Source organism: Artibeus jamaicensis, unplaced genomic scaffold, assembly GCF_021234435.1.
Source record: "Artibeus jamaicensis isolate MK-2021 breed Jamaican fruit bat unplaced genomic scaffold, CSHL_Jam_final contig_2259, whole genome shotgun sequence".
NCBI classification, from domain to species: Eukaryota; Metazoa; Chordata; class Mammalia; order Chiroptera; family Phyllostomidae; genus Artibeus; species Artibeus jamaicensis.
The window spans coordinates 8,383,875-8,411,135 of record NW_026521468.1 but is presented as its reverse complement, the minus strand read 5'-3'; the positions used below and the strand labels follow the sequence as shown (position 1 = coordinate 8,411,135).

Below are 27,261 nucleotides of genomic sequence, written 5' to 3'. Positions count from 1 at the left end.
AGCCCGCAAAAGGCGGAAGTGTGTGCTTCGGCCGTCCGGGAAGCCGGGCGGAGGTGTGCTTGGTTGGCACCTGGCGGCTATTCCGAGTCTGGGCGCGGGGACACGGAGGCGGTCGATAAGAGCGAGTGACCGGTAGACGATGCCATGAAGCGGCTGCGCGGCCTGGCGGGGTGTGTGGGTTGACGGCCCCCGCCGCCTTCGCGCGAGGCCGCCTCCTCCAGGCAGCCGCCCGTCCCTGTCAGGGCCTCGCGCCCTGCCGTAGTCTCCGCGCCTCGCACCCGGGCCCTGGGGGTCCCCGGGCCCAGACCTCGTGCTATGACGGCGGCCGTCGCCTCCAACTGGGGGCTGATCATGAACATAGTAAACAGCATAGTAGGGGTTAGTGTCCTCACCATGCCCTTCTGCTTCAAACAGGTGAGTCCAGCGGGCCGTGGTGGCCTCCCGCGGCTCCCCGGCTCGGGTTAGCCCAGGGCCGGGCGGGGGCGCTCTGCGGCCGCGCCTGGGGGTCTGTGGGCAGCGTCGCTCTGTGCGGAGCGCAGAGTATCGGCGCCGGCTGTCAGTCCGCCCATTTAGTAGTAACTTCGGACGAAGCGCACAGTGATCCCCGGAAAACGAAGCGGGACCCGCGGGGTCAGCACTGTATTCTTTCAAACTCGGACCCTGCGGCACTGGGCTGCAGAAGCGGGCGCGTCGGGGCGGGGAGCCAGGCGCGCTGGTTCCAAGTTGGTTACCAAGGTCGCCGGGTTGTATACACTTTAGATCTGCCCAGTTCGTGATATGCAAGTGAGAAACTTGAAAACATCTGAAACATTAAGAAATTAGTATCATGCCGTCGTGAAGTACCTCAGGAGAGAGGTTCACCGTTTCTGTGAGGTGTATCCATTTGACTTCTGCTTAATCCACAAACACGCAGGCACTTGGTACTTTGGAATCATCGAATTCCATAGCTTCTTTCCTAAAAGCCCCCTTATGAGCTTCCTGCTTGCCCAGGGCGTGGTCACTGTCCCCCCTGCCCTCCAGAACGAGCCTGCTCAGGGCGGGTGAGGCCTGGGACCCCTGGGGAGGACCGCGGCTGTCAGGTTGGCCAAGACCAGTGTTACAGGACAGAACCTAATAGGTAGAAAAATGAAAATAACGTGGATATTTTGGAACTGAAAATGGGCCCCAGGAGTTTAATTTTAGATTAACAGACACTTTGTACTTTTTACACCTAGAGTCTTTTGAGTAAAAATAGCAGAAGAGCCCTGGCTGGTATGGCTCAGTGGACAGAGCACTGACTGGCTAGTGAACCGACACGGGTCACTGGTTCGATTCCCAGTCAGGGCGCATGCCTGGGTTGCAGGCTAGCCTCCCAATAGGGGACGTGAGAGAGGCAACCACACACGGATGTTTTTCTCTTTCTTCCTCCTTTTCTCAAAAAATAAATAAACAAAATCTCTTCACAAACGAACAAAAGAAATGCTTTTAATCTGGGGATTTTCGGTCCCTACCTCCAGCTCTCCAGCCTGTCTGTGTGAGAGCTCAGCTGACTTGGCTGGTGGGCGTGTTGACAGGAGGAGGGCGGCTTGGGTGGTGGTGGGAGGGCCAGGCCCCTGGGGCAACATCCGGCCTGGTGTTTTTGGCAGGACTGCAGGCCCCAGTGGGCATTTCGGCGTGCCTGGCACAGAACTGCCTTCTGGGCAGTGTCATTGGCAGCTGGCCTCACAGGTCCAGCCCCCTGGGCCGGAGGTGCCGAGAGGCTGCCTGCAGACCTCGGTGTCTGCCGAGGGGGCGCAGGCCCTGCCGAGCGCTCGCACACGGCCAGGCCCACTCACTCAGCGGGGCCGTGCAGCCCGGGCAGGTTGGGGCCGGCAGCGGCCGGTGGCCAGTGCGCAGCGGGAGGCCGGCGAGCAGCTTGGGGGGCTGTCCTCTCCGTGTGTGGCAGCCATGTCAGTTTCTAGAAGTTTAGTTTTGTGGTTTGTTTGGTTGGTTCGTTGGTTTTAGTAATTTTGGTACTTTTTAAAAAGTTAACATTTTGCCCTGGCTGATGTGACTCGGTTGGTTGGAGTGTCATCCTGTGCATCAGAAGGTTGCAGGTTCGATCCCTGGTCAGGGCGCACAGGGGAGGCAACCAGTCAATGTTTCTCTCTCTTCCCCCTCTCTCCCTAAAGTCAATAAATGTTTCCTCGGTGAAGATTAAATAAATAAATGAGTAAATATAATGAAGGGGGAATTTTAAAGAATTAATATTTTATTGCCGTATACCGAGCATACAGAAAAGTGCACGCATTTTAGATGCAGTGTTGATAAAATTTTATAAAGTGAACAAGCACGTATGACTAGCCCTCAAATTGGGGAGAGGGGCCTTGCCAGCCCCGCCCCTCCACTGTCCAACGCCCCGCGCCCCCAAAGGGTCCACCGCCGGCACCAGGGAGCAGCGAGGCCTGCTTTTGAACCGCCCGTGAATGGAACCGTATGATGTGTTTTGTGTTAGTCTGTGCAGTGTTCCACCGCGGAGCCAGCCGCCCTTCCTTTATGCTCCTATCTCCGCCCGCATGTGGGCGCCGCCTGTTTGGGGCTCTTCTGCGCACGCGCACAGGCTCGGGCTCCGCGTCCGCCTCTCCTAGAGAGCCAGGTCGTGGGGCCGAAGTGCAGGTTTCAGTCCCAGCAGGACATTGGGTGGTTTCCCGTTTCTGCATCACAGAGACACCTGCTGTGCACATTGGCACGCAGGTTTTCCTACGTGAGCTTTCATTTCTCTTGGGTAAATACCTGGGAGTTACTAGGTCAGATGGTTAAGTGTGCGTTTAACTTATAAGAAAGGCATAAATGTCATTTTTAATCTCTTCCTTCCAGAACACGTTTACCCCTCCCAGCTGCTGACCCAAGTGGCTGGGGCGGTGGTGCACAGAAGTGTGTGCAGAGACCTGGGGGTCACTGCGGAGCGTGCACTCAGACGTGGGGGGTGGGCCGGGAAGGAGATGCCCCTGGTGCTCCTTCAGGACATGCACTGGTCTGATGTCCCTGGACAAAGCATGTGGCCCCCACGTCCAGGGACTGTTCCCTTTTGTACGAGGGTTGGGAGTGGAACAGAGCTGGGGCCTGGCATCTCCGGGGACAGGCGGGCGGCAGAGGGGCTTCCGCAGGCTGCGGACGCGGTGGTCAGTGTGCGGGGAGCCGAAGGCAGCACAGCTTTGCGTTGTCAGTGTCTCTCTTCCTCTTGACCCTCTAGTGCGGCATCATCCTGGGGGCCCTGCTGCTGGCGTTCTGCTCGTGGATGACCCACCAGTCCTGCATGTTCTTGGTGAAGGCCGCCAGCCTGAGCAAGCGGAGGACCTACGCGGGCCTGGGTGAGTGTCCCGGGAGTGCTGGACAGCCAGCTGCCTGGCCTCTCGCCCCAGACCCACCCAGTTGAGTGTGGCCCACCCCTCAGGGCCCCCCAGTCATCTACCCACCCCGTCTGTGGCCCTGCTCAGGCTGCCACCACTCCTGGTCTGGTGCTGTGGTTCCCCCCAGAGGAACAGGAGGGCAGGCCACAGCCCCCAACTTCCAGATCCATGCCAGGCAGGAGGCTGGGGGCACTAATACGAATGCTTTGTATTGGAGACTTGGGGTTAGCAGTCCCGAGGGACTGATGCCTGAAAAGAGGTGGAGGTGTCTGTGGTGGGGTGTGTGAGTGTGGTGTGAGCGTGGGGGGCAGGCCCCCATGAAGGAAAGGGCTGGGTCGCCAGTTGCCTCTCTGCATGGGTGGCTCCTTGGGGGCCCCTGCCCCCCAGGCTGTTGTTCTGGGAACCAGCTGTGTCTTTCTGGTTGAAGAAGTGCCCCCTCCCAAGTTGGCCCTTTTGATGTCGGAGAGCCCCTTTCCTCTGCCTAGCACGCAGGTGTGGTCTGGAACTTTCTCTGGGCATTTAGAGAGTGCTGTGCATGCTGTGCTTCCTTTTGGAGAAGGGAGAGGCTGGGGCAGCCAGGAGCACGCTGCCCTCGTGTCCAGGGTCCCGTTTCTCTCCTGGGCATGCACCCCAACAGCCGCCTGCAAAAGGCACGGCAGGGCCTTGGGCTGCCGTCTGCTGTCTGGAGCTCCTTGTGTCTGGGGTTCTCAGCGTGACCTTGACCAGCATCCCTTGCAGGGATCTGTGTGGGGCGCGAGGCTGCTTCCTGACACCCACAGGCTTTGTCAGGGGCACCTGAGAGGCAAGCCTCTGCCCAGGCGTCCCACAGTGGGGACCCCAGGACCCCGAGGGCTGCCTTCGCCTGGCTCAGGCCACCTGTGGTGGGGGAGCTGAGCCAGAGGTCACGCTGTCTCACTTCTGCGGACGCCCTCTCCCTAAGGGATTTGAAAGTGACGACAGTGTCTTTTGAGGTCATGCGTACCCGTGGCCTGTGCTTCCTCTTCCCAAACCTCCAGGGGTCCTGGAGGACAAGGGGCTGGAGGCCGGGGCCCTCCTGCCACATGTACCCCATTCTGGTCACCCCTTTGGACCATGGTGGGGGCTGCAGGGGTAACCAGGCCACTGCAGGTCCTGGGAGGGGAGCTGCCCAGTTGGCTCCTAACGTCCCCTCTGCTGGAAGCGGCCCCATGGTCTCGGGCACCGCTTTCCACTGCAGGGCAGGCGGGGGTGTGAGGCGCACCGCCTCCGCCAGGCTCCCTCTTCATCCACCCGGAAGGGGGCGGGCCTGAGCGCACCTGCCCCTGCCGTCCTGGAGGGGTGCGCTCGAACACATCTCTGCTCTTCCCTGAAGTTTCAGACAGGAAACAGAAAGCCCTCAGCCGGGTCCCCTGGCTCGAGCTGTGAAAACTGGGTGTGCCGGGCCCTCCTGGGCACCCCCTGGGCACCTCTCGCCTCTGGCCCCGGCTGCCCGGCCCACAGCCCCCCCAGGCTGCCCCCCAGGCAGGCCCCCTTCCCGCCTGTGCTGTGGGGAAAGAGTTACAGTGTAGGGACAGTTTTTCTTCCATCCTTTCTTTTTAAAATATTTTTTGAGTGAAAAACCAACCCGCCTGTCTTTCCTTGCTTTGTTCTTGTTTTACGTGGTTTCCATCTGTCGATCGTAGATCCAAGAAAAGTGTGGGACTAAAATGGAAAGATGCCCCTGACCCCTGGGATGCGCCAGACCAGTGGTCCGTCGCGGCACTGCCTTCCACGCCTGGCTCAGGCGCGTCCCCACCCACGCACCGCGGTGCCTGGGACTGAGCGTGGCTCTCTCTCTCTGTTCCGCACTAGCGTTCCACGCCTACGGGAAGGCCGGGAAGATGCTGGTGGAGACCAGGTAGGCGGTGCCCCTCTGCGGGGGGGCTCCTCTGTCCCCCTGCTGCTGTGGCTGGTGAGAACGAGGTGCCCATTGCAGGCTGCAGCTCCCGTCTCAGATGTGGGCTGGGTTGTGACATCCAGTGTGTTTCTGACCTACACCTGCTGAGTATTTGGACGCTCAGTTTATTGCTTAAAATGATTGGTGTTGAGGCCAAAGCCCTACTCAAGTCTCAGGAAGGGAAACGAAAACTCGGAAAACCGAACAGAGTGCGGCAGGGCTCTCCCGGTTGTGGTGAGCGCTCGGTGCCACTCCCAACGCTGGGGTGCCCCACCTCCGAGCACAGCTGCATCGGAGTGGCGCTGAATCGGACGTGCCCCGTTTTCTCCCTTTGGAGTGAAATTTTACGAGGTGAAAGCTGCCGGGAAGCTGCACCATCAGGCCTGTGGCTCTGGGGCCGCACTTTCCGACAGCCCTTGGCCGTCCTGTGACCTGCCCGGGGCCGTCTCACGCACTCTCCGAAGCTCCTGCAGGGAGAAGGCTGGAAAACCCCGTAGAGAAGCGCAGGGTTGCTCGGCGTTAGTTCTAAGTGAGCCATGGCGCGCCACTCACACACCCCTGATCCCAGGAACTGTGAGGTTGCCGCTTTCGTGCAGCGTGGCCCCACGGCAGTCTCAGTGTCAGGGGTCCCTCCCTTCCTGGAGCAGAGCACGGCCTGTGTGGGGGCCTGTGCGGGGTCCTCAGCGGAGGCTGCCCCGCCCACTGCCTTCACAACCCCTGCTTCCTTCTCCGCAGCATGATCGGGCTGATGCTGGGCACCTGCGTGGCCTTCTACGTTGTCATCGGCGACCTGGGCTCCAACTTCTTTGCTCGGCTGTTTGGGTTTCAGGTAGGGAGCCTCTCATGTGTGTGTCTGGAGTCTTGGCACACTCGTGTGACACGCCTTAAGTCACCGCCTCAGACCTGCTGGAACCAGAGGGGTCAGGCCTGGGTGCCCGGAGGGGGGGTGAACCGGGAGACTTCTGGGCGGTGCCGGCCCAGGGTCACGCTCCGCCCCCAGGTGACCGGCCCCATCCGCGTGCTCCGCCTCCAGATGACCGGCCTTGTCCGCCCACTCCTGCTGTTCTCGGTGTCGCTGTGCATCGTGCTGCCGCTGAGCCTGCAGCGCAACCTGATGGCCTCCATCCAGTCCTTCAGCGCCATGGCCCTGCTGTTCTACGCCGCCTTCCTGCTTGTGGTGTGTGCCCCGCGCTGCTGCCCCGGCCGGGCCGCAGAGGGACCAAGGGCCTGGGAGGTGGCCCCCAGCGGGGCCCCTGGGAAGGGAGGGTGAGGCCGCACCTCATGTTCGGGGCAAGTTTTAGGTGGCTGTGTGGAGGGACAGCACTGAGATTGGTCACAGGGGATATTGTTTTCTTTTTTAAAGATTTTATTTATTTACTTGTAGACAGAGGGGGAGGGAGATAGGAAGAGAGGGAGAGAAACATCCATGTATGGTTGCCTCTTGTGCGCCCCCTACGGGGGAACTGGCCTGCAGCCCAGGCATGTGCCCTGACTGGGAATCGAACTGGAAGCCCTTTGGTTTGCAGTGCAGGGCACTGTTTTCCACGTGAGTGTTTCTAAGTGACCGGGTAGGAGAGTCCTGTGAGCAGTGGGCACTCAGAACACTCAGATCTTGCTGTGCGCTCGGAGGCTGTGTGGACTCCCGGGGGCCTGGGCCCGGACTGCCCGCTCCTGGGCGCGGTCGGGGTGGGCTTTCCTGGGGGACAGAGCCTGGGAGGCCCTGCGGTTGCCTTTCCTTCGAGGACCGAGCACTGGTGTGCGCTCCCAGCGGCCCTCAGCCGAGAGCGCTGGCCTGTGACAGCTGCCCACCCACTGCAGTCCACAGGCCTGTCCTCACGGGGCTGGGGGACAGCCTGCCCAGTTGGGGGCCCATCCTGTCCCTGAGGCAACAGAGTGGGCACAGCCGTGGTCCTGGCTGCCCACTGCCCGGGCTAAGTGGCACCTGACCAGGCCGCTGCCTCGAGCGTCAGGCGGGTGCAGCAGCGGGTGTCGTCTCGGCAGCGCTCGGCCAGCTCGTGGCCGGGAACCGGAAGGCGTGCACCCCGGCCCCCAGCTGGCGGCCCCAGGCTTGCCGCGAGGGCCGAGATAGGGAGCAGGGCGGACTGGTCCCCCAGCGCCGCCTCCTCCTCCTCCTCACACAGGTCCTGCTGTCCTCACTCAAGCACGGCCTCTTCAGTGGGAAGTGGCTGCAGCGGGTCAGCTACGTCCGCTGGGAGGGTGTCTTCCGCTGCATCCCCATCTTCGGCATGTCCTTTGCCTGCCAGTCGTAAGTACTGCCTGGGCCCGGGGCCCGGGGGGCGGGGGGGTCCGACGCTGGGCCACAGTCCTCATCCACTGTCCTCAGACGCCCGGCGCAGGCTGTGGAGGTCGATGCTGCTCGGCCGTAACCTGCGGCCCCGCCCCCGGAGGTGCAGCCGTATTTTCACACGTCCTTTGTGTAGAGACGTCAGCTTATCCCCGATCTGGTGCTAGCAATAATGGCGAGAGCACCCAGTGTGCCGAGCCCCCCCATGGGGAGAGCTGGCTGGGGAGCGCGGAGCAGCCCCAGCCAGCTGATGGCGGAGCCCCAGGCGCTTGCCAGCACTGAGCTGTCTGCGTGAGAACATGAAAAGGAAGTGGTGCAAACACCGCCTGCAGGCTGCCTCCGGGACGCTGCCGGGCCCGGGCGAGCGTCCGCACCTTCCCCTGGCACACAGCCTGCCTGCGCGGCGCAGACCAGCCTGTCTCCGGAGCTCCAGCACCTCGCCTCGCTGCCAGTGGCGAGAGCCAGTCACCCTCCCCGAAGAAAGGCGTGAAGCCGGAGCGGGCGGGAAAAGACCATCGGGGCGCAGGTGCTGGCAGAGTGGCTTCCCACTCCCGGCGTGCTCGCGGGCGTGCTGGCGCCGGCGCAGAGCAGCGTGGCATCAGACCCGCGTCCTGTGGGCTCCTGCCCATGCGCAGCACCTGTGGCGTCGTTTCCTGCCACTCGCTCCTGGTCGTGCAGTTCCCACTGGAGTGCATGCTGCTCTCCTGTCCAGGGCTTCCTCCGCAAGTGACACTCCATCGCCGGTCACCTGGTTACCAGGTGTCCCTGTTGTCTTGAGTTTGCTTTTTTTAAAAAAAGATTTTTTTTTAAGAAGGATTGATTTATTTATTTTCAGAGAGAGAGGGGAAGGGAGAGAGAAAGGAAGGGAAGGAAACACAAATGTGTGGTTGCCTATTGTGCACCCCCTCGAGGGGCCCTGGCTGAAACCCAGGCCTGTGCCTTGACTGGGAATCGAACTGGCGACCCTTCGGTTTGCAGGCCAGTGCTCAGTCCACTGAGCTGCGGCAGCCAGGGCAGAGTTTGCTCTGTTAGTGATACCCCGTGGTCATCTGTTGGGGGGTGGCCACAGGGCAGCCCGTGCATGTCTGTTGGGTTTGCTTCTTAGGTCCGTCACATTGCAGGTTCCTAGAGGGCCGTCCTGCTGCTCACGCACGCTGTGGGCCTACAGAGATGCCCACGCCCCCTGCGCGCAGTAGGCCGGCCCCCCTGCCGGTCTCCCCGTCTGGGCCGGGCAGAGACAGCCCTTCCCTCCCACAGGGGCCTCTCTGGAGTGTGTGCAGGGACCCGGGGCTTCTCCTGCTGATGCCCACGAGGCCCTGCCTGCATGGTGGCCGCCTTGTCGTGGGGACGGCCAGGCCCCTGCTTTGCATCACTGTGTGGCCCTGGGCCTTCCTTCCCGTCAGGGAGTGGGGGGGTGCACAGCCGGCAGTGCCCGGGGGCGTGGGGGCCTGGGTCTGTGCCGTGGGCAGGAGGAGCAAGCTTGGGGCTGTGTGGGGGAAGCTCCATGCCACTCGGGTGAACTGGGCCGTGGGGGCCGCTCAGCGGGCTGGAGTGCGAGGTGGCCGCGCCGTGAGGTCTGTGGCTCCTGCCATCGGGTCCCTGGGGCGGGGACTCGACGGGTGTGTGGTGGCTCCTGGGCCTCCCACACCTTTCCTCGTACAGCCCCTTCCCCGAGGAATCCGCAGCTCCCAGGGCGGGGCTTCTGTGTGTGTGCCGAGGTCGGGGGCGTGAAGCCCGGGGCTCGGGCCCGATGCCGCTCCCCAGGCTGGGCTCCCCTGCGGGGACGCTGCTCCAGCCCCAGGAGTGGCTGGCACCAGGTGTTCAAGCTGCTTCCCCTGCAGGACCCGGCTGTCTCCTGGCCACGCGGGCCTGAACCTCAGGGTCCACGGTGACCTGTGTGCAGGAGTGGGTGGGTGTCAGCTTCTGGCGTGAGCCTCCGCCCTGCCCTCGTGGCCTGCCCCGTGGTAAATGCAGTGTCCCTCCTAGTTTGTGCCTCCCTCTGCAAAGGCAGCGTGAGGTCGGCTCCACGGACCGCTGGACTCACCCACTTACCTCTGTCCGCCTGTTCTCACGCACCTCCCAGTGCCGTGGGCCTGTGTGATTCGGGCACAGTGTGGCGCTGGCCATGGCGGTCTTGAGGTTGTGTCTCTGACCCCCACTGGGACCTGAGGGTGGGACCGCAGAGCAGCCACTATCGGACGCCCCCAGTGCAGCTCCCTCCTCCCGGGGCTGCCCCCGCCCCCCACCTCTTCCACGCTCCCGCTTTCCTCGGAGGACCCAGCTGGACAGGACCCCCGTCGCCCGCCCGCAGCACTGCAGGGTCGGGCCTCTCTTCCGCCGTCTCCATCCTCCCTCCCACGCGACGCTGAGCAACGCCGGGGTGTGGGTCGTGGGCGTCCAGGCCAGCGTGTGTGTGTGTGTGTGTGTGTGTGTGTGTGTAACTCCCAGTCCTCTGTGCTGCCTCCCGCACCCCCCGCAAACTCTCGGCCTCCGCCCAGCCCTGCCCAGCCCCGCCCCAGCCGCCTCGCCCTGCTGCAGTGCACAGAGGGCCTCCGCTCCCTGGCGGGTCCCCGTCCCCATCCGCTGCAGTGTCCTGGCTCTGAGTTACACGGTGGGGGGTGGGGGGTGTCGGAGATGCTGGCTGGGGCCCCGGGCCGGGCCGACAGCTGGGGTGGGCGTGTCTCCGGAGCCACCTGTTTTCACACAGGCAGGTCCTGCCCACGTACGACAGCCTGGTCGAGCCGTCAGTGAAGACCATGAGCTCCATATTTGCTTCCTCCCTCCACGTGGTGACCATCTTCTACGTCATGGTAGGGTCCCCACGCCCCACCCGGGCAGTGTCCTCACAGGCCCCTGGCCCAGCGTCCCAGAGCCCAACGGTCACAGCTGGACCTACTCCTCACCTCCACTCCGGGCCACCCGGGAGCCGGAGTCTCCGCCCGGTGGTCTTGGTGGCCTCTCCGGGGGGTGCTCTGGGATGCGCGGCACTGCTGCCCGGGCCCTGGCCCACCCCCGCAGCTGGGGACAGCCAGCCGGCCGGTCCCCGCCTCCGGTCCCCACATGCTCCCGGTCACTGGGACATTACAGACTGAGTGATAAATACCCCGAGGCTGTCGCCCCAAACTCCATGGCGTCAGTGTTCTCGTCGTGTTCACAGATGATCTGCACGGCTCGGTGCCAGCAGGGGGTCTCTGACCACAGGGGTGGGCCTGCGCCTGGAGCCCGGGCTGAGATTTCAAACCACGTTAAACCTGCCCTCTTCGGTCCCAGCTCGAGGGCCGTGGGGCCGAGCTCACCACGCGGCAGCTCCGTTTGCTCAGAGCCCCGCCGCTGCCCCGTGTGAAGCCGTGTGGGGCCCCGCCTCTGCTGCCCGCCCGGCCTGTGGAGGAGGGCCGCCTGCGAGCCGGGGGTGGGCGGGCAGGGGGCGGCCCAGCACACGCGCCCCTGCGCTGTCCTCCGCAGGTGGGCTTCTTTGGCTACGTGAGCTTCACCGAGGCCATTGCTGGCAACGTGCTGATGCACTTCCCCTCCAACCTGGTGACGCAGATGATCCGTGCCGGCTTCATGATGTCGGTGGCCGTGGGCTTCCCCATGATGATCCTGCCCTGCAGACAGGCCCTGAGCACGCTGCTGTTCGAGCGGCAGGTGAGGCTGGGGGCCTCGGCGCGGGGCCCGTGCTGTCCTGGGCGGTGGTGGGCAAGCTTTTCGAGCTAAATGTGGAAAAGGTTCACTTACAATGAAATCTCTTATTGAGGTTTTTTAACCCAATTTTAGAGAAAGGAGACCGCGCCAGCACAAACAGGGACTGACTCACGCGTGTGGTCAGGCCCAGTGTCCACATGGCTCCGGCCCGTTGCTGAGACCTCCAGCCCCAAGTTGCCTCCCCAGAGGAGCAGCAGGAAGGGGGGCCTTGCGTGCCCCGTCCTGGGGGGGCGTGAGGGGGCCGAGCCGGCTGGGGCGGCAGGGCCGGCCTCACGGGCTCCTCACAGTGTGGCGGGTGTCACATCCCTGGTCTGAGGTCCCTGTGTCTCTGGACCGAGGCATCAGCAGGGGCTTCTGGTGGCTGCACAGGTCCCACAGGACTTCCTTAGGCCAGTCTGGGGTGCAGGGGCTCCAGGACAGAGGGTGACAGCCAGATGGGAGTGTGGGACACACAGGCTCCGGGATGGCTGGGACGGGTCCTCGTGGTCCGCGCCACCGCCCAGGGGTCCTGCCGCCAGAGACGGGGTCCCACGTGGACGCCTGGCACTGCCCCCTGGAGGGCAGTGGTGCACACTCCTGTGGCCGCGGAGCCGCCTGTGGGTCGGGGCCTCCATCTGCAGCGTGTGAGGCAAACGCGACTCTGCGTCCAGATGGTGCTGTGTTCCTGTGTGCAGAACGCCTGGTTTTCTTTCTTTCCTTGGTGGGGGGGAGGGAGAGAAGCATCGATGTGTGGTTGCCTCTCACGCGCCCCCTACTGGGGACCTGGCCCACAACCCAGGCATGTGCCCTGACTGGGAATCGAACCAGCGACCCTTTGGTTCACGGGCTGGTACTCAATCCACTGAACCACACCAGCCAGGGTTTTGGGACCGAACCCACAACCCAGGCGTGGGGCCGGACTGGGAACTGAACTGGCGATCTTTAGCTTTGCAGGACAACGCCCCACGACGGAGCCACCCCAGTCAGGGCTGCAGTGGCGTTTCCATAGTCAGCCCCACTGTGTGCCCTGCGTTGTTCTAGAAGCTTCACTGCAGTCACCTCACTGGGTCCTCACCGTGTGAACCCAGGGTCCCAGGCGAGGACTCTGAGCCGCTGCCTGGGCGGGGGCGTGGCCCTCACTGAGGCCGCAGGCGCGTGGCCTGGAGCCGCCACTGTGTGTGCGGCGCCCTGGGAACCCCCTTCATGGTGCTGTTCTGAGGGGTCAGGACCTGCTGCCGACCTTTCGACCCAGAGTCGCGGGGCTCGTGCCCACGCCTGGCCGTGGGGGGTCTGTGCTTCTGGGGGCCTGCGGGGCCCTGTCGGATCCTCCAGGGTGGCTGGCGCCCCCACGCAGAGCCCCAGTGGATTGCTCGAAGGGGGGGCGTCTGCACCTCAAAGCCTTTTCCTTTCGTTTCCTCCCACGTAGCAAAAGGACGGGACCTTCGCCGCAGGGGGCTACATGCCGCCCCTGCGCTTCAAGGCGCTCACTCTCTCGGTGGTGTTCGGGACCATGGTCGGCGGCATCTTGATCCCCAACGGTGAGTGGGGCCGCCCTGCCCACTGGCCTCCTCTGCGGTCCCTCCCGCTCCGCGTTGTCGCTGTTGCACGGGGGCCCCAAGCAGCGGCCACGCCCTGCGTCCAGCCCTCGCTCCGGGCTCCTGAAAAGCCCCGACTCTCAGCCTTCCTCTCGGGTGCCGGAGAAAGGCGGGGCAAACTTGGCAGCCCGAGGGGCCCACAGAGGCGTGGGGACCCGCGCTGACACGGGCAGAGACCAGACTCAGGCAGGCGGTGGCCGAGGCCCCCGGAGAGACGAAGGGTACTGCCACCAGGTGCCGAGCAGGACTGTGTGTGCCCTCCTGGCTCCCACCCATGTCCCGGGACAGCGCTGCTCGGTCACCCGCTGAGCAGCAGGGGGTTGGTGTGGAGCTGCCCCCACGGGCGGGGGTGGGGGTCAGAGCTGAGCTTCCCTGGGGCTGCTTCTGCCGTGGGAGGCTCCCCCTCGGCTGCCGAGCCTGCGCTGCCGAGCCTGCGCTGCCGAGCCTGCAGGGGACGGGGCGGTTTGCGGGCAGCCCCAGCCCGGCTGCCCCAGGAGCCCCTGGGCGCTCACCCCTCCCTCTGCTCTCGCCCCCAGTGGAGACGATCCTGGGCCTCACGGGCGCGACCATGGGGAGCCTCATCTGCTTCGTCTGCCCCGCCCTGATCTACAGGAAGGTCCACAAGAACACGCTCTGCTCCCAGGTGCGAGTGCCGGCGCGGGCTCCCGGGACTGCCGCTCTTCCTGTGGCCCAGGGGTGGGCGGGACTTCCTGGTCAGCACCAGATCCGAACATCTACTCCCCAAGTGTGTCCACGTGGGGCTGCGTCCTCTGGGGGGCCCCCTCTGGAGGCCCCCCACCATGCCGCCAGGACCCTGACAGAGCCCCCCTCCCGTCTCCCTCTGTGGCGAACGGGGCGGGGGTGGGGGGCTGGGAGAGCCGGTCACCACGTGGGGGTCGTGTCCGTAGGAGCTTTGAGAGAGGGAGGCGCCGCGTCAGTGGGCGGAGCAGTGGCTTCCGCCCGGCGCCCGCGTGCAGGGCAGCTCGTCTGCCTGCTAACGTCCTGGAACGATTTTGCCTGTCCAGTGGCGTGAACAGAGCCTCACAGTGTGCGTTTGTGTGTGTCTGGCTTTGTTAGGTCACGTCTGCGAACGCCTGTGTTTCCTTGGGGCTGGGCCAGGGCCAGGGCCAGGGCAGGCGGGCCGCCCGGAGCCCCTGGAGCACGGCGTGCGTTTCGAGGGTCACCCACTTCGGGGGTGTTTCCGGCCGGGGTTCTGCGCACCCGGCCTTGGTGCGTTTCACTGAACTTCTGGTTTTACCGCACGGTTCTGGCTCCGTGTTAGGGTTCTGGTGGCTTTCGCGCCTGCTGTCCCTTCTGTGACTCTGGCCTTCTGGTGGGTGCAGGGACGTCCCCACGTGACCGAGGCAGCTGGAGCCCGCCGTGCCCGTGCCCGTGCCCGCGCCTTGGGGTCTTCTGGACCGTTTTACTGACCTTGTGGTCTCTCTTCTCCGTAGCTCGTAGACGTTTCAAGGTTCTAGACGCACGGTGACTCTCGGTGCAGGAACCCACATCGCGTGGTTTCTCTCGCCCTGTCCACCTCCCCACTCCCTGCGTGGCTCGCTCTGACCAGCAGGTGCGGGTTCTCATGTCTTCCAGCTTCTCGGTCCTCTTCTGCGAGGTGGACACTGCAGAAACGTCCTCATTCTGTCCTCGTTCACAGCCTCTGCACTGGTTGGCGTGAGGCAGTCTGGGCTCCGGTTGGCCGGCACTCCGTCCCTGGGGCCCCCCATGGACCGGCGCACTCGTGTCGGGGGTGGTGCCGTCCGTCGGGCCTCGGAGCTGGGCCGCAGAAGCCCTCCACCTTCTCTCCTCTGGGACACCTTCCCTGCTGCGGGCCTCACACCTTTGACCAAGCGTTCAGGCAGCTGGTCAGGCCTGCAGCGGGCCGCACACCTCGGGTGGCCTCCCCGGGCCGCAGCAGCCTGTCGGTCTTGTGGTTGGTGCTCCTTCTCCTGCTTTGGGGGTCTCATGCTCATCCCCTCAGTGTGTTGTTGGAGGACACACACCGGACTTTAGCCCTTTGTCATCGGCTGGGACCCTCCTAGTGGCCTGGCACGTGGTCCCCTGGTGGGTGCTCCCCTCTGCCGGGTGGTCTGCACCTGCTGATTTCCGTGTGCTCCTGACTCTTAAGTCTTTTTGTTTGTCATTCTGGGAATGGAACAACCACTCCCACCACGGCGGTAGATTTGTTTCTTCTATAGTCCTCACCTTTTACTTGGAAGCTGAGTTACTAGGAACGAGCAGGTTTAAGATGTCTTGTTAAACTGACCCCTCTTTCTGCAAAATGCCCCCTTTTATCTTTGAAAATGCTTCTCCTGAAGTCAGCCTCCTCTGATACATTGTAGCCAATGCAGCTTTGTTTGGGGTTTGTGTTCGCACAATGTAGCTTTTTCCTTGCGCTCCTTTTGATCTGGCTACGCCTCTGGGCGGCCGGGCGTGTCTCTTATGGAAGCGGGCTTGGCCCCGTGAGGCCGCTAACGGGCGTGTCCGGACTGTTCACAGTTGACGTAGTTACTGATTCGGGGGGGATTCACGCTTCCGTCCTTTGTTTTTTATTGGTCTCATCTGTTCTTTTTTTGGTGTTTTCCTTTTTGCTCCTTTTGGGTGAAGGCAGGACCTGAAGTGTTTATTCTGCACCCGTGTCAGCTGGTGCTGGCGCCCGGCTCCTGTCCCGTGTGAGGGAAGGCCCGGCCGCCCGAGTCGCCCGGAGCCAGGCAGGCCCTGCTGCTCTAACGCCACCACCGGCCTCTGGCCTTTGCTGTGTCGTTTTCACCCATTTCAGTTTCACGTGGATTTCAGAGCCCAACTTTACTTACGGACACCCCTGTGCTTTCTCAGTTTTCCATCCTCTGGCCCCGCCTCCTGGCCTGCCTGGTAGTTTGTGGACATTGCGTGTGAGAACCGTCGAGGTCCTTTCTTTAAAAAAAGAACATTTATTTATTTTTTCATTTTTAGACAGAAGGGAAGGGAGGGAGAGAGAGGGGGAGAGGAACGTCAACGTGAGAGAGAAACATCGACTGGTTGCCTCTTGTAGGTGCCCCGATCGGGGACTGAGCCCAGGCAACCCAGGCATGTGCCCTGACTGGGAATTGAACCAGTGACCTTTCGCTCTGCAGAACAACACCCACACCCTCTGGACCGCGGCGGTCGGGGCCCGATGGGGCTCTGGTGGCCCTCTCCGCTTGGGTGCATCCGCCCTGGGTCTCAGTGGATCGCCATCGCCGGAGGTCACTCGGTTCTCTGCCGGGCGTCTCTGTGGGACTGTGACAGCTGGACTGTGACAGCTGGCGGGGCAGTGGCATGCAGGACGCGGGCACCCCCCCCTCTGGGAGCGGAGCCCCTCACTCTGGCGCCCGTCCTGCGCGTGCGCCCGTGCTCACCGGGCCGTGCAGCGGCGGCCTCAGCCTCAGCCGGGGCGTCGGAGTGGTCATTCGGCCGTCACCGGTGCGAGCGGGGCATGGTCTCGGCCGGGCCGCCCTAGCCAGGGGCAGCGCTGCAACCTTGGGGGGCTGCTCACGGCGGGAAGGCCTGGGCACCGCCTGGCAGCTGGCACGTGTTTCCTCCATTTCTCACCTCACGGTGCTTCAGTCCAACTCTTTTTGGGGAGGAGTCAGAGTTCGACCCTCCCGCTCCCGTGATGCACGAAGGCTCCGTCCCTCCTCCTGCCCCGCTCCGCCCTGTCCTTCTGCTCCTTGGCACGCCCACTCCTGTGTGGCTCCCTAGCTGTCGACCGCGGTCCCCAGCTGATGGGAAATGCCGCTGGCCCCTGTGTGGCGCTGTTGGGCGTGTTTGGGCCCCGTGTGGGACTCCGTCCTGCCTGCTGCCCAGCCCGTGGCCTCCACTCTGTTGTGCCGGCCACGCCCGCGACAGGGCCTGCCCCGGGACGCTGCGTTCCGACCCCTCTGCCCTGCGTTTGTTCCTGACGTTTCCGGATGCTCTGGTTTGTTTCCCACGTGAAAGTTCAAGTCAGCAACTGGAACTCGCAGGATAACTCCAGCCTCTTGTGCTCTGGTCTGGTTGGGATTCGTTGCAGCTGAAGATGAATGAGTGTGGAGTTGGTGTCTTCACACTCTCGCCGGCCAACAGCGCGTCCTCGGGGCTCCCTGTGCGGTGGCAGGGCCTCCCCGCGCCCGAGTTGCTGCCTGGCTGCTGTCCGTGTGCCGGGGGCCACACCTCTCGGACGGGAGCCAGTCTCTCAGCCACGTCTCCACCTTCCGGCCATTAGCCTTGCTCGTCCCCATTGGCGCGTAGGCTCCGCCTTCTCCTGGCTGGGCCGGGAGGGTGTCTAGTGTCTGCCTGGTGAGCCTCGTGCCAGCCTTGGGCTCGGCGTGCAGATGTGTGTGTGCACTGCCCCCCGTTCACGTCCACACACGACTGTGAACTCGGACTGAGGGGCACGGCACCTCCCAGGCCGCGGCGCCGCGCTCACTGCCCGTGACCGTGCGTGCAGGAGGTGCCACTGCCCGTGACCGTGCGTGCAGGAGGTGCCACTGCTGTCCCCCCAGCACGGGCTGCACGGTTCTGAGGAGCAGGAGTCCCCCGAGAGGTTTGCACACCTGGGTCTCGGTGTCAGGCCCCCTGCCACACACGGGCCCCTCCTCTCTCCGGGCTCCCGCCGCCTCGGCCCTCCACCCACGGCCCGCACGGCCCTGGCCGATCAGTGAGGGACCATTGTCTCCTGGGAGCCAGTGGGACTGACCGGCAGGTGGGCCCCTCCTTGCTGTTCTGGGGGTGGGGCTCTGCCCTCCTGCCACCTGCCTCCTGGGAAGGCGCAGCCTGGGGCTGCGTGTCCCCTCCTGCTCTCAGGGTCTCTGTCTCACCCAGGTGGTGCTCTGGGTCGGCCTGGGCGTCCTGGTGGTCAGCACGCTCACCACCCTGTCAACGAGCGAGGAGACCCCCGTGGACTTGGATTTGGCCAAGGAAGCCCCCGGCGGTCGGCACGCGGGGGCCGAGGGTGTGAAGAAGGAGGAGGCGCCCCAGCTCCCAGGTACGCGGTTCCCAGGTGGGCCACGGCCCCCAGCGCCTTGGGGTCCTGAGAGTGCAGGTGGCCTGTTCCAGGCAGCCGCGCCCGCCCGGCTGTGTCCGTTCTGTGTGGGTGATGGAGGGGCGGGTGGTGGGGGTGGCCACCTGCATGCAGGGGACAGGCAGTGGGCGAGACAGCCGGTCCGAGACCTGCCCCTCTGTTCCGTGTGCCCACGGGGCGGGGGTGTCCGTGGGCACCGCTCACGTTCGTCAGCTCTGAGGTTTCACGTTTAGGCCGGTGTCGTCTGGATGGCAGCGGTGATGCTTCTGCACGTCGTGTGCTGCCGGTGCTGGTCCCTGGCCACCCACCTGTCCAGGTCGGGTGACGACCCTCGCACCTCCCTCAGCCAACGCCACCTGGCGGAGGCCAGTGTGTGGGCCACATCGCCCAGGGGGCCCTCGCCCGTGGGGTATAGGAAGGGCGGTGGTTGCTGAGCTCGGCTGGGGCCTCCCCACCTGTCGTGACAGACAAAAGAGGAGGACACGTGGAAGGGCTGGCCAGGGGCGCAGACACGCCAGGCGCTGGCAGGGGGCCGTGCTCCCCAGCCCCGTTGCTGCGTCTGTCCCGGCTTCACCTCCGTGTGCCCTTCTGCCTCCCTGGGTCTGCAGGGCTGGTGAGAAGACCCTCCCTCAGTGGGTCTCCCGCCTTGAAGACCCCTAGGAGGGGTGGGGCTCACGGGACAAACGCTGGCAGCCGGGAGCCGTGGGTACCCGTGGCTGGTGCCCTGATGCAGCAGTTTGCTCGGGAAGAGGTCCAGGTGAAGGGGGAGGGGTGGTGAGGGCCCCCCCCCCCCCGCTGGCGCTCTGCTGGGCCCTTGCCCGGCCTGTCAGCCTGTGTGTATGGGGGGGAGCCCTGGCAGAACCGGACTTGGGCACTGGCCCCGCTCTTCAGAGCTGGCTGCGGCAGGTCTCATGGTGGGCCTCCTGGCGTGAGCCTCGCGGCAGCCCTCGGCCCAGCAGCTGCGTCCCACCCCGCAGGCGGTGCGTCTCACCTGGAGCCCGCGGCCACATCTGGTCTCCATTTACTCCCCGAGGCTGTAACAAAACACACGGCCCCTCGGAGCCGAGCCGCTTGTCTCGAGCGCGCTCTGAGTTTCTCGTCCCAGCCGGCCCGTAATTGATGGGTGGCCTCACCGCATCGGAGCAGGGCCTGCGGCTCCGCGCCGGGCACATCGGGCGCTGCTGGCCATGCGAGAGCAGTCCTGCTGGTCTCTGACGTCTCGGTGACGGGGTGGCACTGACTTGCCTTAGAGCCCCGTGCTGTCCTGCCCTCCTGGCGATGTGTGTGACCAGCACACAGCCCAGCACGCTCTGCGCACAGACCTGGGTGCACACCCGTGTGGGCGCAGCAGGGAGAGGTGCTGAGCCCTGGGGAGGCCCAGGAGGCAGAGTCACCCGTTTGCCTCCTGGTTGGGAGCGCCCACGGGGGCGGGCTGGCGGGCACGGGCTTGTGACACGGCAGCTCCCTCCTGTGACCACGGCACCCCCTTAGTTCCTCCCCCCAGCACCTGTGCCCCGTCCCGGGTGTTGGGGAGCAGCCCCGGCTAGTGCCCCTTGTATGAGCACTCACTTCCTGTAGTGTGCGGGGGGCATGGCTGTGCTCCTGCTCCCTGGGGAAGAAGGGCCAGGTGGTGGCCCTCTGGGTGCCCGGCTGGACATGAAGGAAGCCTCTCGCTGGCACTGATCGCGCTCCTGAGTGTGGACGCGGGCGGCAGAGGGTGGCACAGGCCCCAGTGGGGGCTTGCCGCTGCCCCTCTTGTGCACTTGCCCAGAGCTGCCCACCTCAGCTGGCCACCACCCAGACTGGGGCTCGTCCCTGCTGCTGGGACAGGTGCCAGCGTGTCTGCAAGGGCCGCGGCCCCACGTCCGAGTCTGTCCTCAGGTCTCCGGTCTGGGAGCCGCTCGGCGCTGCCGCAGCCCCTGCGCACTGTTCTTGTGACCCACTCTGCCCAGGGCCCACCCTGCGTTGGGACGTGGTGGGGGTTCAGGGAGGGGCCCCTGGGGGCAGGGAGGGGTGCTGCCTCCCACGTCCAGCCCTGAGTGGCCTCGCCTGGGACTGGTCTCTTGATGAGTGGACCACCCGCCCCGTCTACTGCCTGTGGGCAGGCGTTTCTGCGGGCAGAACTGGGAGGAGTGAGCTGCCCGGAGGTGTGGTGGGGCCCCGGGGGCAATTTCTGGGAGGCTGGCACGTTCAGAAGATGAATGAATGCAGTCTCAGGGGTCGCCCTGCCCCCAGGTGAGGACCGGTGGGTTTAAAGACACGCCCTGGCTGAGCACCTGTCTGGGGTGTTGCGGCCGGCAGGACGGGTCGGGGAGCTGCCTCGCAGGAGGGCCTGGCTCCCGAGCAGCGTCAGGGGCCTGCTTGCCTTCTGGGGCCCCGCGTGTCCCCCCGAACTCCAGCCCTCCCCCAGGGGCAGCACTCGGGCCCTTTTAAGTGCTTCTCTTGGTGGGCGGTCTCTGGGACGCCTGCTCTCGTCCTCACAGACCGGTCACAAGCTGCGCTCCCCCGACCCAGGGCTGCCAGCCTCCAGCGCAGCGGTCCTTGTCACTGTGGGCAGCTGCTCTGGACACCGTGCCTTGGGTGCTGTCATGAGTCCGGCCCCAGGGACACCCGGGGCAGAGCCAGGATGGCCTGGCTGGCAGTCCCCAGTCCCCACTAAGTTGTCTGGTTGCCAGAACCAGACAGCTGCCGACACCTCACTGGACCTGGGAGGGGTCTGATGGGTAACAGGCCACCGGCCTGCTGTCTCCCAGGACCTCCTGGCCTGAAGTACCTCAGTGTGGGCACCTGTCACCACAGCTCTGAGTGTGCGGGAAGGTCACCGACTGGCCACCTGGACAGCCCCAGGCAGGTTGGACCCACCATGGCCTGGCAGAAAGAGGCATAAACTTGGAACCTGTGGGTCTGGTTACCTTGGCCAGTGACTGCTGGCAAGTCTTGGAAATGATGACCTGGAGGACCAGCAGTGAGCTGGCCAGTGCTCACCTGGGGGCCAGGGTTTGTGCTGGTGCAGGGCGCCCTCTGCTGGCCGCTCCTGAGCCCCACCAGCTGCCAGCCTTGAGGGAGAGAGTAGGGCCCAGAGCCCCATCCCCACTCTTCCTCCGTTTTGTGGGGTCGCACTGCCAGCCACATGGGGCCATTTCCTGTCTTTCACTACTCGCTGTCACGTCCCATCGGAAGCCAGGCAGGCAGAGCGGGGGCCGTTTTCAGTTACTTGTTTGAAGTTTTATGTCCATTTTACAGCACTCAGGAGGTGTTGCAGGCCAAGGGCCCGCAGGGAAGAGCTGGGCTCCACCCTAGAAGATGCTTTGGCCCTTACAGGCAGAAGCTTTGGAGTGCGGAGTCCAGGCCTGGGAGGCTGCTGGGCGGGGCCGGGGGGGCCTTGCTTCCGGCAGGTGGCGGAGAGTCGCAGTTCTGGGCGCATCCGCTTGCCACCACGGTCGTGGCCCAAACGGGCAGCTCCGGGTGGTGCTCTGGTTTTGCTCCCTTCGGTCCAGGGCAGGTTCATGCTGCCATCTGGTGGCGACAGCTAGTGTTGCATGAGTGCTGCTCTTCTGCGCCAGTTAGGTGTGAGTTTCGTTCTGACGTGTGTTTGTTACAAATACACATGAAAAATGACAGTTCTTTGTGCTACTTTGCTGCTAATGATGGAACAGGAGAAACCAACTGCTTAGGCTCTGCCCTCCGACTGGGGAAGGCAATTACAACCCTGGGAGACCCGGGTCCGTGGGGAAGCGGGGGTAGCTGTGTGGAAATGCCCCTCACCAGCCAGTCTGTGCTTGCAGGCCAGAACCCCGGCGCAGATGTGGCCGCGGACAGCCCTGACGAGCCGCAGCCGCCTCGGGAGAAAGACGAGATGGAGCAGGCCCAGATTAAGGGCCCCGTGGACGTGCCCCTGAGGGAGGACGCCAAGGAGAAGCAGGAGTCGGCACAGCTGGACCGGCCCGGGCAAGGTGACGCGGGCTGGCGGGGACCAGGGGTGCGTGGGGTGCTGGGGCCACGGGGGCCTCCTGGGGGCTGCGCCCACCTTCTGGCCCCTCTGCCTCCCGTCTCCTCTGGCTCGGAGGGTGGTCCTGCCCCTGCCAAAGTGGCTGGTTTGCAGCTGCCCATCTGGTAACTCTCTAGAAGCAGCATCAGTCCCCGGCTAGACATCTGTCACATCTGCGAGAGGTGGCAGCTGTCGGCCTGGGACTCGGGTCACAGTCCCTGGGACGGAGTCCCGGCCATGCTGTCCCTGCTCCCCAACACACCCTCCGTGTCCTCCCAGGCGTGGTGGCACCCATGGGAGAGGCCCACCGCCACGAGCCCCCTGTCCCTCACGACAAGGTGATGGTGGACGAAGGTCAAGACCGAGAAGGGCCGGAGGAGAATGAACGTTCACACGTGGATGAAAAGGCTCCTGGGGCCAAGGGTCAGATGGCGCCACCCCTGCCGGATCCAGAAGGAGGGAGACGCGAGCAGGCCCAGGCCTTGGGGGCAGCGGCGGGCCTTCCTGGAGAGCCCCAGGAGGTTGCACAAGGAAACGGTCAGCCGGCCGCGGAGCCTGTGGAGGAGGACCCGAGGCCAGGTGGCAGGGGTCTGCACCCAGGGCCCCAGGCAGGGCTCCCTGAGGGGCCGGACGCCCTGGGGGCAGGCGCCCTGGACGGAGGCGATGGCGTCCCGATGCCAGACCAGGCCGCAGGAGCCGCAGACAGGCCGGCGGCCAGGCAGCCCGGTGGGTGCCAGCCTGGGCCCATCAGAAGAGGCCCCTCTGGTGTGGGTGTGGGGGCGGCCAGCCCGGGTCCTTCTCTTCTCACACGGCTGGCCTGCGAGGGCGGGTCTCGTGGTGCGGCGGTCACCGTAACTCGTGTTGTGGAGCCGTTCCCAGACCATGGGACCCCCAGTGCCACCCTGCTCCCGTGTGTCCAGGTGCGCTCGGGGACAGCACCGAGTGCTGACAGGCACCACGCCGCCGAGCGCCGGCCGGTGATGTGCTCGGGGGGAATGCGGGCCTCCTGCCAGGGCCTAGGAGACCGTGATGTGTTTTCACTACTTCCCTGGTCATCAGGCTGAAGGGAGACTCAGCCAACGGGGCGGGGGGCGGGCGCGTGCAGGGTAATTTTAGGGAACACCTGCCACCTTCCGCGTCCTTCCTGCTGCGTTTCCTGAGAGCCGGTTCTCCGCTGTGTGCAGGCGGGAAGCCAGCTCCCGGGGCCAGGCAGCAGGCGGAGCCCGGTGGTCAGAGGAACTCGGAGGGACAGGCCGGAGGCCACGCCGGCAGCAAGTTGGAGGGTGAGGGCTCTGCTTTCTCACCGCGCGCTCCCCGGGGCACGGCCGCCCCGGAAGGAGCCCCGAGTGCCGGTCCGTCTCGGGCCCTTTCTCGCTGCCGCGGTCTCGGGTTCCTGGGTTTTCTCCGGCAGCTCTCCCGTCCCCCCTCCTCCCCATAAAGGCCGCTCTGTCTCAGAGCAGCGCGGCCTCACGGCAACAGGAGTGGGGCCGGGGCACGGGCCCTCTGGGAGGCCTTCCCGACCGGCGGGGTGGGGTGGGGGTGCCTGCGCTGCTCCGTCCCCTCGTCCGTGGTGAAGGCCCATCACCACTCAGAAGGGGAGGGCCCGCTGCCCTTTCCGTCCAGTGAGCGAGACTCACTGCGAACCCTGCAGACCTGCTGCCCAGTGTGGGCTGCTCCGACTGCCGGCTCTGGACGCCCCCAGCCTGGCCTGCCAGGCGCCGCCCCCTCGGTTGGAGCTGGTGGCCCTGATGTCTGGTGGCCCACTGGCTCCAGTGCCGTCTCCCAAGCTGAGCTCCCGCACTCGCTTCACTCAGTGGCCGTGGGTGGGGGCCAAGGGGCGCCCCCTTGGGTGGGGTCCTGGGACAGGCTGCACTGTCCGGACTTGCCTCCTGGTGGGGCCCCGGGCCGGCCGCCCGCCCAGGGTGTGTGTGGGGGTGTCCCGACTCAGGGCTGTTGCAGCTGTGGCGCGCGGTCCCCCCTCCCTGTGCTTGCTGGCTGCTGTGCTCGGGGCCTGCTGCCTGAACCTGTTCGATCCTTTGGTCTCTCTCTCTGAAGAGCATTCTCACAGTTTCCTCTCTGCCTTTTCCTCCGTGCGCCTCTCAATGGGACGAGCAGCCGAAATCCAAAAGATAGTCGCAGGTACGGACCGAGGGGCGCCTGTCACCGCAGGAAGCACGCGTGTGGAGGGCTGGCCACGTGAGCACGGGCCGGCACGCACACTGGGCCCCTGCCCCGTGGTTGGGGTCCTCCGCGGCCCCAGCTCACTCCTTTCTCTTCCAAATGCGCCGGTCTCTCGGGGCCCTGTGGTGGCCCCGCGGTCACTGGAGGACAGTCTGCAGGTGCTGGTGGTGTCGGGCCCACCGAGGGGAGCGGCCGGGGCCGTGCGCAGCCCCCGAGTTCCCAGCCTGATGGCAAACGCCCCACGTGCACAGCGAGTCCCTGGGGGCCAGGTGGGGCACAGGCCGTCCCCTTCACCGTGTACTGTGTCTGTCCCCGTGCGGATGCAGGATGGCCCTCCGAGGGGCCAGTGAGGCGGGGCCTGACCTGCCCGGGGGAGGGTGCCGGCCGCACGCAGGGCCGTCCCTGAGCCGCTGCCCAGTGTGCAGTCACGGTGCCGGGGGCCAAGGTGGCCAATCGGAAACTTGTGGGGATGGTGCCATGTGGCCCCCTCATCAGAGGGAGGGGTGTGGACCCCTGGCCCTGCCTACCGCTGTGGCTTTAGGTGGTTGTCCTGGGGACCTCAGGGTGTCTGGGGGGCGGCGGGGGGGGCCTGGCGGGGCCCGTCCTCCCCATCGTCAGCCTTTGTGTGCTCCTCACGGGCCCACCACCTGCACATTCCCTGCGACCCCACCCTCTCCTGGTAGGTCACAGGTCCGAGGTCACTGTTGGGAGGACAGGCCAGCACGTTCTGTGTGCCCAGCAGGCGGGGCCATCGCTGGGTGGTGGGCTCTGTCTACGGCAAACGTCTTCCTTCTGATGCGCGCGTGCAGGTCACCCAGCTGCGGCGTCCCCGCGGTGTCTTGCTGCTGAGACTCGGGTGTCCTGGGCATTCCACCCCCCAGCTTCCCACAACTGGCCACTGGCCTGGTGCCGGTGTGCAGGAGGGAAGCGGCTCCCGTCCCCGCTCCGGCCACTGCCGGTGCAGGAGTGTGCCCCCGGCCTGCCCGGGCCACGCTCGCTGGGGCTCTGGGCAGCGGGGCCCGTCCACACCTGCCGTCCTGGCCTGGGGGCGGGCCGAGGGGCCTCGTGGGACCCCGTGTACTGGTGGGGGCCCTGCTCTCAGAGGGCCCAGCCGCTGTCCTTGCTGGAGAGGATGGGGCCATTTGTCTTCCAAACCCTTCCCTTGGAGGACACAGTCTGTAGTTAGGCGCCAGTGTTCTTTCCCGGAGTGGGTTCTAGCTTCAACCAGCTGGCCTGGGCCATGTGGGCGCAGCTCTGGCAGGTGCCTCCGGAGCAACTTAGGGCACCTGGGGCTGCCAGGTGTCTAAGCCACGGGCCAGTGCAAGCGCCAGGCCGTTAGAACGGTCACTGCCTCGTGAGTGGCCCTGGGAGGCCCCCCTGCCCTTAACCGACCAGCAGGGACACAAGAGGATTCTGCAGGTGTCCCAGGGAAGGCCCTGGCAGGGGGCTTGGGTGCCCTTGTGGTGACCCCACCCAGGCTCTGACCAGGTTTCCTGGCCCCCAGAAGCCGGGAGGGCGGAGATGCTGGACCACGCCGTCCTGCTGCAGGTGATCAAGGAGCAGCAGGTGCAGCAGAAGCGCCTCCTGGACCAGCAGGAGAAGCTGCTTGCGGTGATCGAGGAGCAGCACAAGGAGATCCACCAGCAGCGGCAGGACGGGGAGGAGGGCAAGTGCACCGGGGCCCGGGCGGGGGCTGCGGGGGCCTCAGTCCTGACCGGCAGCTCTGCAGTGATGCCCCCTTCTGAACTGCTGGCAAGTTGGTTCCTTTCGGGCCTGGCGTCAGTGGCTTCTGCCCAGTTCTGTGCTAAACTGGTGTCTTCACTTGCAGTGGACATGCAGCCCGAGCCTGGGGTGGCGGCACCGCGGAGGAAGGAGCAGGAGGCCCACATCGCGGGGACAGTGGCGCATCCCCCTCTGCAGCCTTTGGAACCTGAGCAGGGGGCTCCAGAGCAGCCCCCTGCTCTGCCCCAGGGACACAGCCAGCGCTCCCTGGAGGATCCCAAGGGGGCTGCAGGCAGAGCCCCAGCCGGTCCTCCTGGTGTGCTTGACCCCGGGCTGGGGGAGGCCCAGGGCGCCGAGCCCAGGGGGGCTGTGGTGCAGGAGCAGGTCCCAGAATCAGACCTCGCTGGGGCACCTGGGAGTCCAGAGAAGCGTGACACCGGGGACCATGCTGGGCAGAGTCGGGATGTTGCTGGCGGAGGCTCCCAGGAGAAGGACAAATCTGGAAAGGAGGTGGCAGCCGCTCGTGCCAATGCTCAGGAGGAGGCGAGGGCAGAGGCCGGGGACCCTCACCTGCAGCCCCAGCAAGGGGGCCGAGAGCAGAGACCGGCAGGCCTGCCCAGCAGGTTGGGAGGGGAAGTGCCGGGGGCCCAGGCCGTGTCCCGGCAGCCGGAACGCCCGGCCATCTCTGCCAGGGCTCAGGGAGGCCACCCAGAGGCAAGAAAGGATGTCCTTGGTGGGGACCGTGTGCCCGATCACGAGGACACTGCCACCCAAGAGCCTGGGCAGAGGCTGGACCCCGCGCTTGGGCCCAAACCGGCTGCACCTGGAGCTCCGAAGCTGGACAATGCCAAACCCAACCGAGACCTGAAAGTCCAGGCCGGTGCTGACCTCCGGCGGCGACGGCGGGATGTGGCTCCGCGGGAAGGCGGCAGGCTGGCCCCCAGAGAGGGGGTCATCATCAGCTTCCACCCCCTGTCTGATGTGCAGGTCGGCGACCTCCACAGCCCCCTTGATGCCCAGCTTCATCAGCCTGTGGGCGGCGCTTTGCAGGTGGTCCACAGTCGCCAGATCAAGCAGCTGCCGGGGGCCCCAGAAGAGGCCTGAGTGTTCCCAAGTGCCCACCAGCCTCCTGGCCAGGTGGTCCCCTCCAGGCTTGGCTGGGCCGCCCCAAAGGGGCGGTCTGAGGGCCATCTGGCACTTCCTCTCCCAGAAATGTGTCTGCCGTCTTGGACACCACTGCTAACCTGTCCAGTGGCCACCCGCTGGACTCCTTGTGACCGCCCCTCCACATTCTGAGAGAGCGGGTGCCATGCAGCTGTGGGACCCATGGGCAAGGGCTGGTGCTGCCCGGTGCTGCTCGTCCCGGCACACGGCTGCCCAGACCCGGTCTGGCTGCACCCCTGTGCTTGCCTCGAGTGCTGAGTCTCGTTCAAAATCTGAATAAACATCCTGCCTTTCGCCGTGAGCCTGCTTCCTATCCTGA

General features: G+C 65.2%; 1 protein-coding gene across 6 annotated transcripts; it reads left to right on the top strand.

Moving 5' to 3' along the window:
* Positions 1 to 27,236, top strand: SLC38A10 (solute carrier family 38 member 10). 6 transcript variants are annotated; one of them, XM_037157837.2, is made up of 17 exons: positions 1 to 414; positions 3,212 to 3,329; positions 5,199 to 5,244; positions 6,019 to 6,112; positions 6,317 to 6,460; positions 7,425 to 7,549; positions 10,296 to 10,398; positions 11,051 to 11,233; positions 12,696 to 12,807; positions 13,401 to 13,507; positions 17,689 to 17,851; positions 21,673 to 21,840; positions 22,155 to 22,601; positions 23,060 to 23,158; positions 23,991 to 24,014; positions 25,561 to 25,722; positions 25,885 to 27,236. In XM_037157837.2, exons 1-17 carry the CDS (start codon positions 316 to 318, stop codon positions 26,880 to 26,882), a joined length of 3,192 nt encoding a protein of 1,063 aa, XP_037013732.2. In that variant the 5' UTR covers positions 1 to 315; the 3' UTR covers positions 26,883 to 27,236. The 6 variants fall into 6 exon arrangements, with proteins under 6 accessions (XP_037013732.2, XP_053516525.1, XP_053516519.1 ...); XM_053660550.1 differs by having other exon boundaries at positions 6,284 to 6,460; positions 11,135 to 11,233; XM_053660544.1 differs by having other exon boundaries at positions 6,284 to 6,460.
* Positions 27,237 to 27,261: the final 25 nt, after the last annotated feature.

Excerpts from the sequence above, each read along its gene's own strand:
- SLC38A10 (XM_053660544.1), top strand. The coding sequence starts at position 316 with ATGACGGCGGCCGTCGCCTCCAACTGGGGGCTGATCATGAACATAGTA. Across the intron at positions 21,841-22,154 it reads GCTGGACCGGCCCGGGCAAG|GCGTGGTGGCACCCATGGGA; the intron begins GTGACGCGGGCT and ends GTGTCCTCCCAG. Across the intron at positions 25,723-25,884 it reads GCGGCAGGACGGGGAGGAGG|TGGACATGCAGCCCGAGCCT; the intron begins GCAAGTGCACCG and ends CTTCACTTGCAG.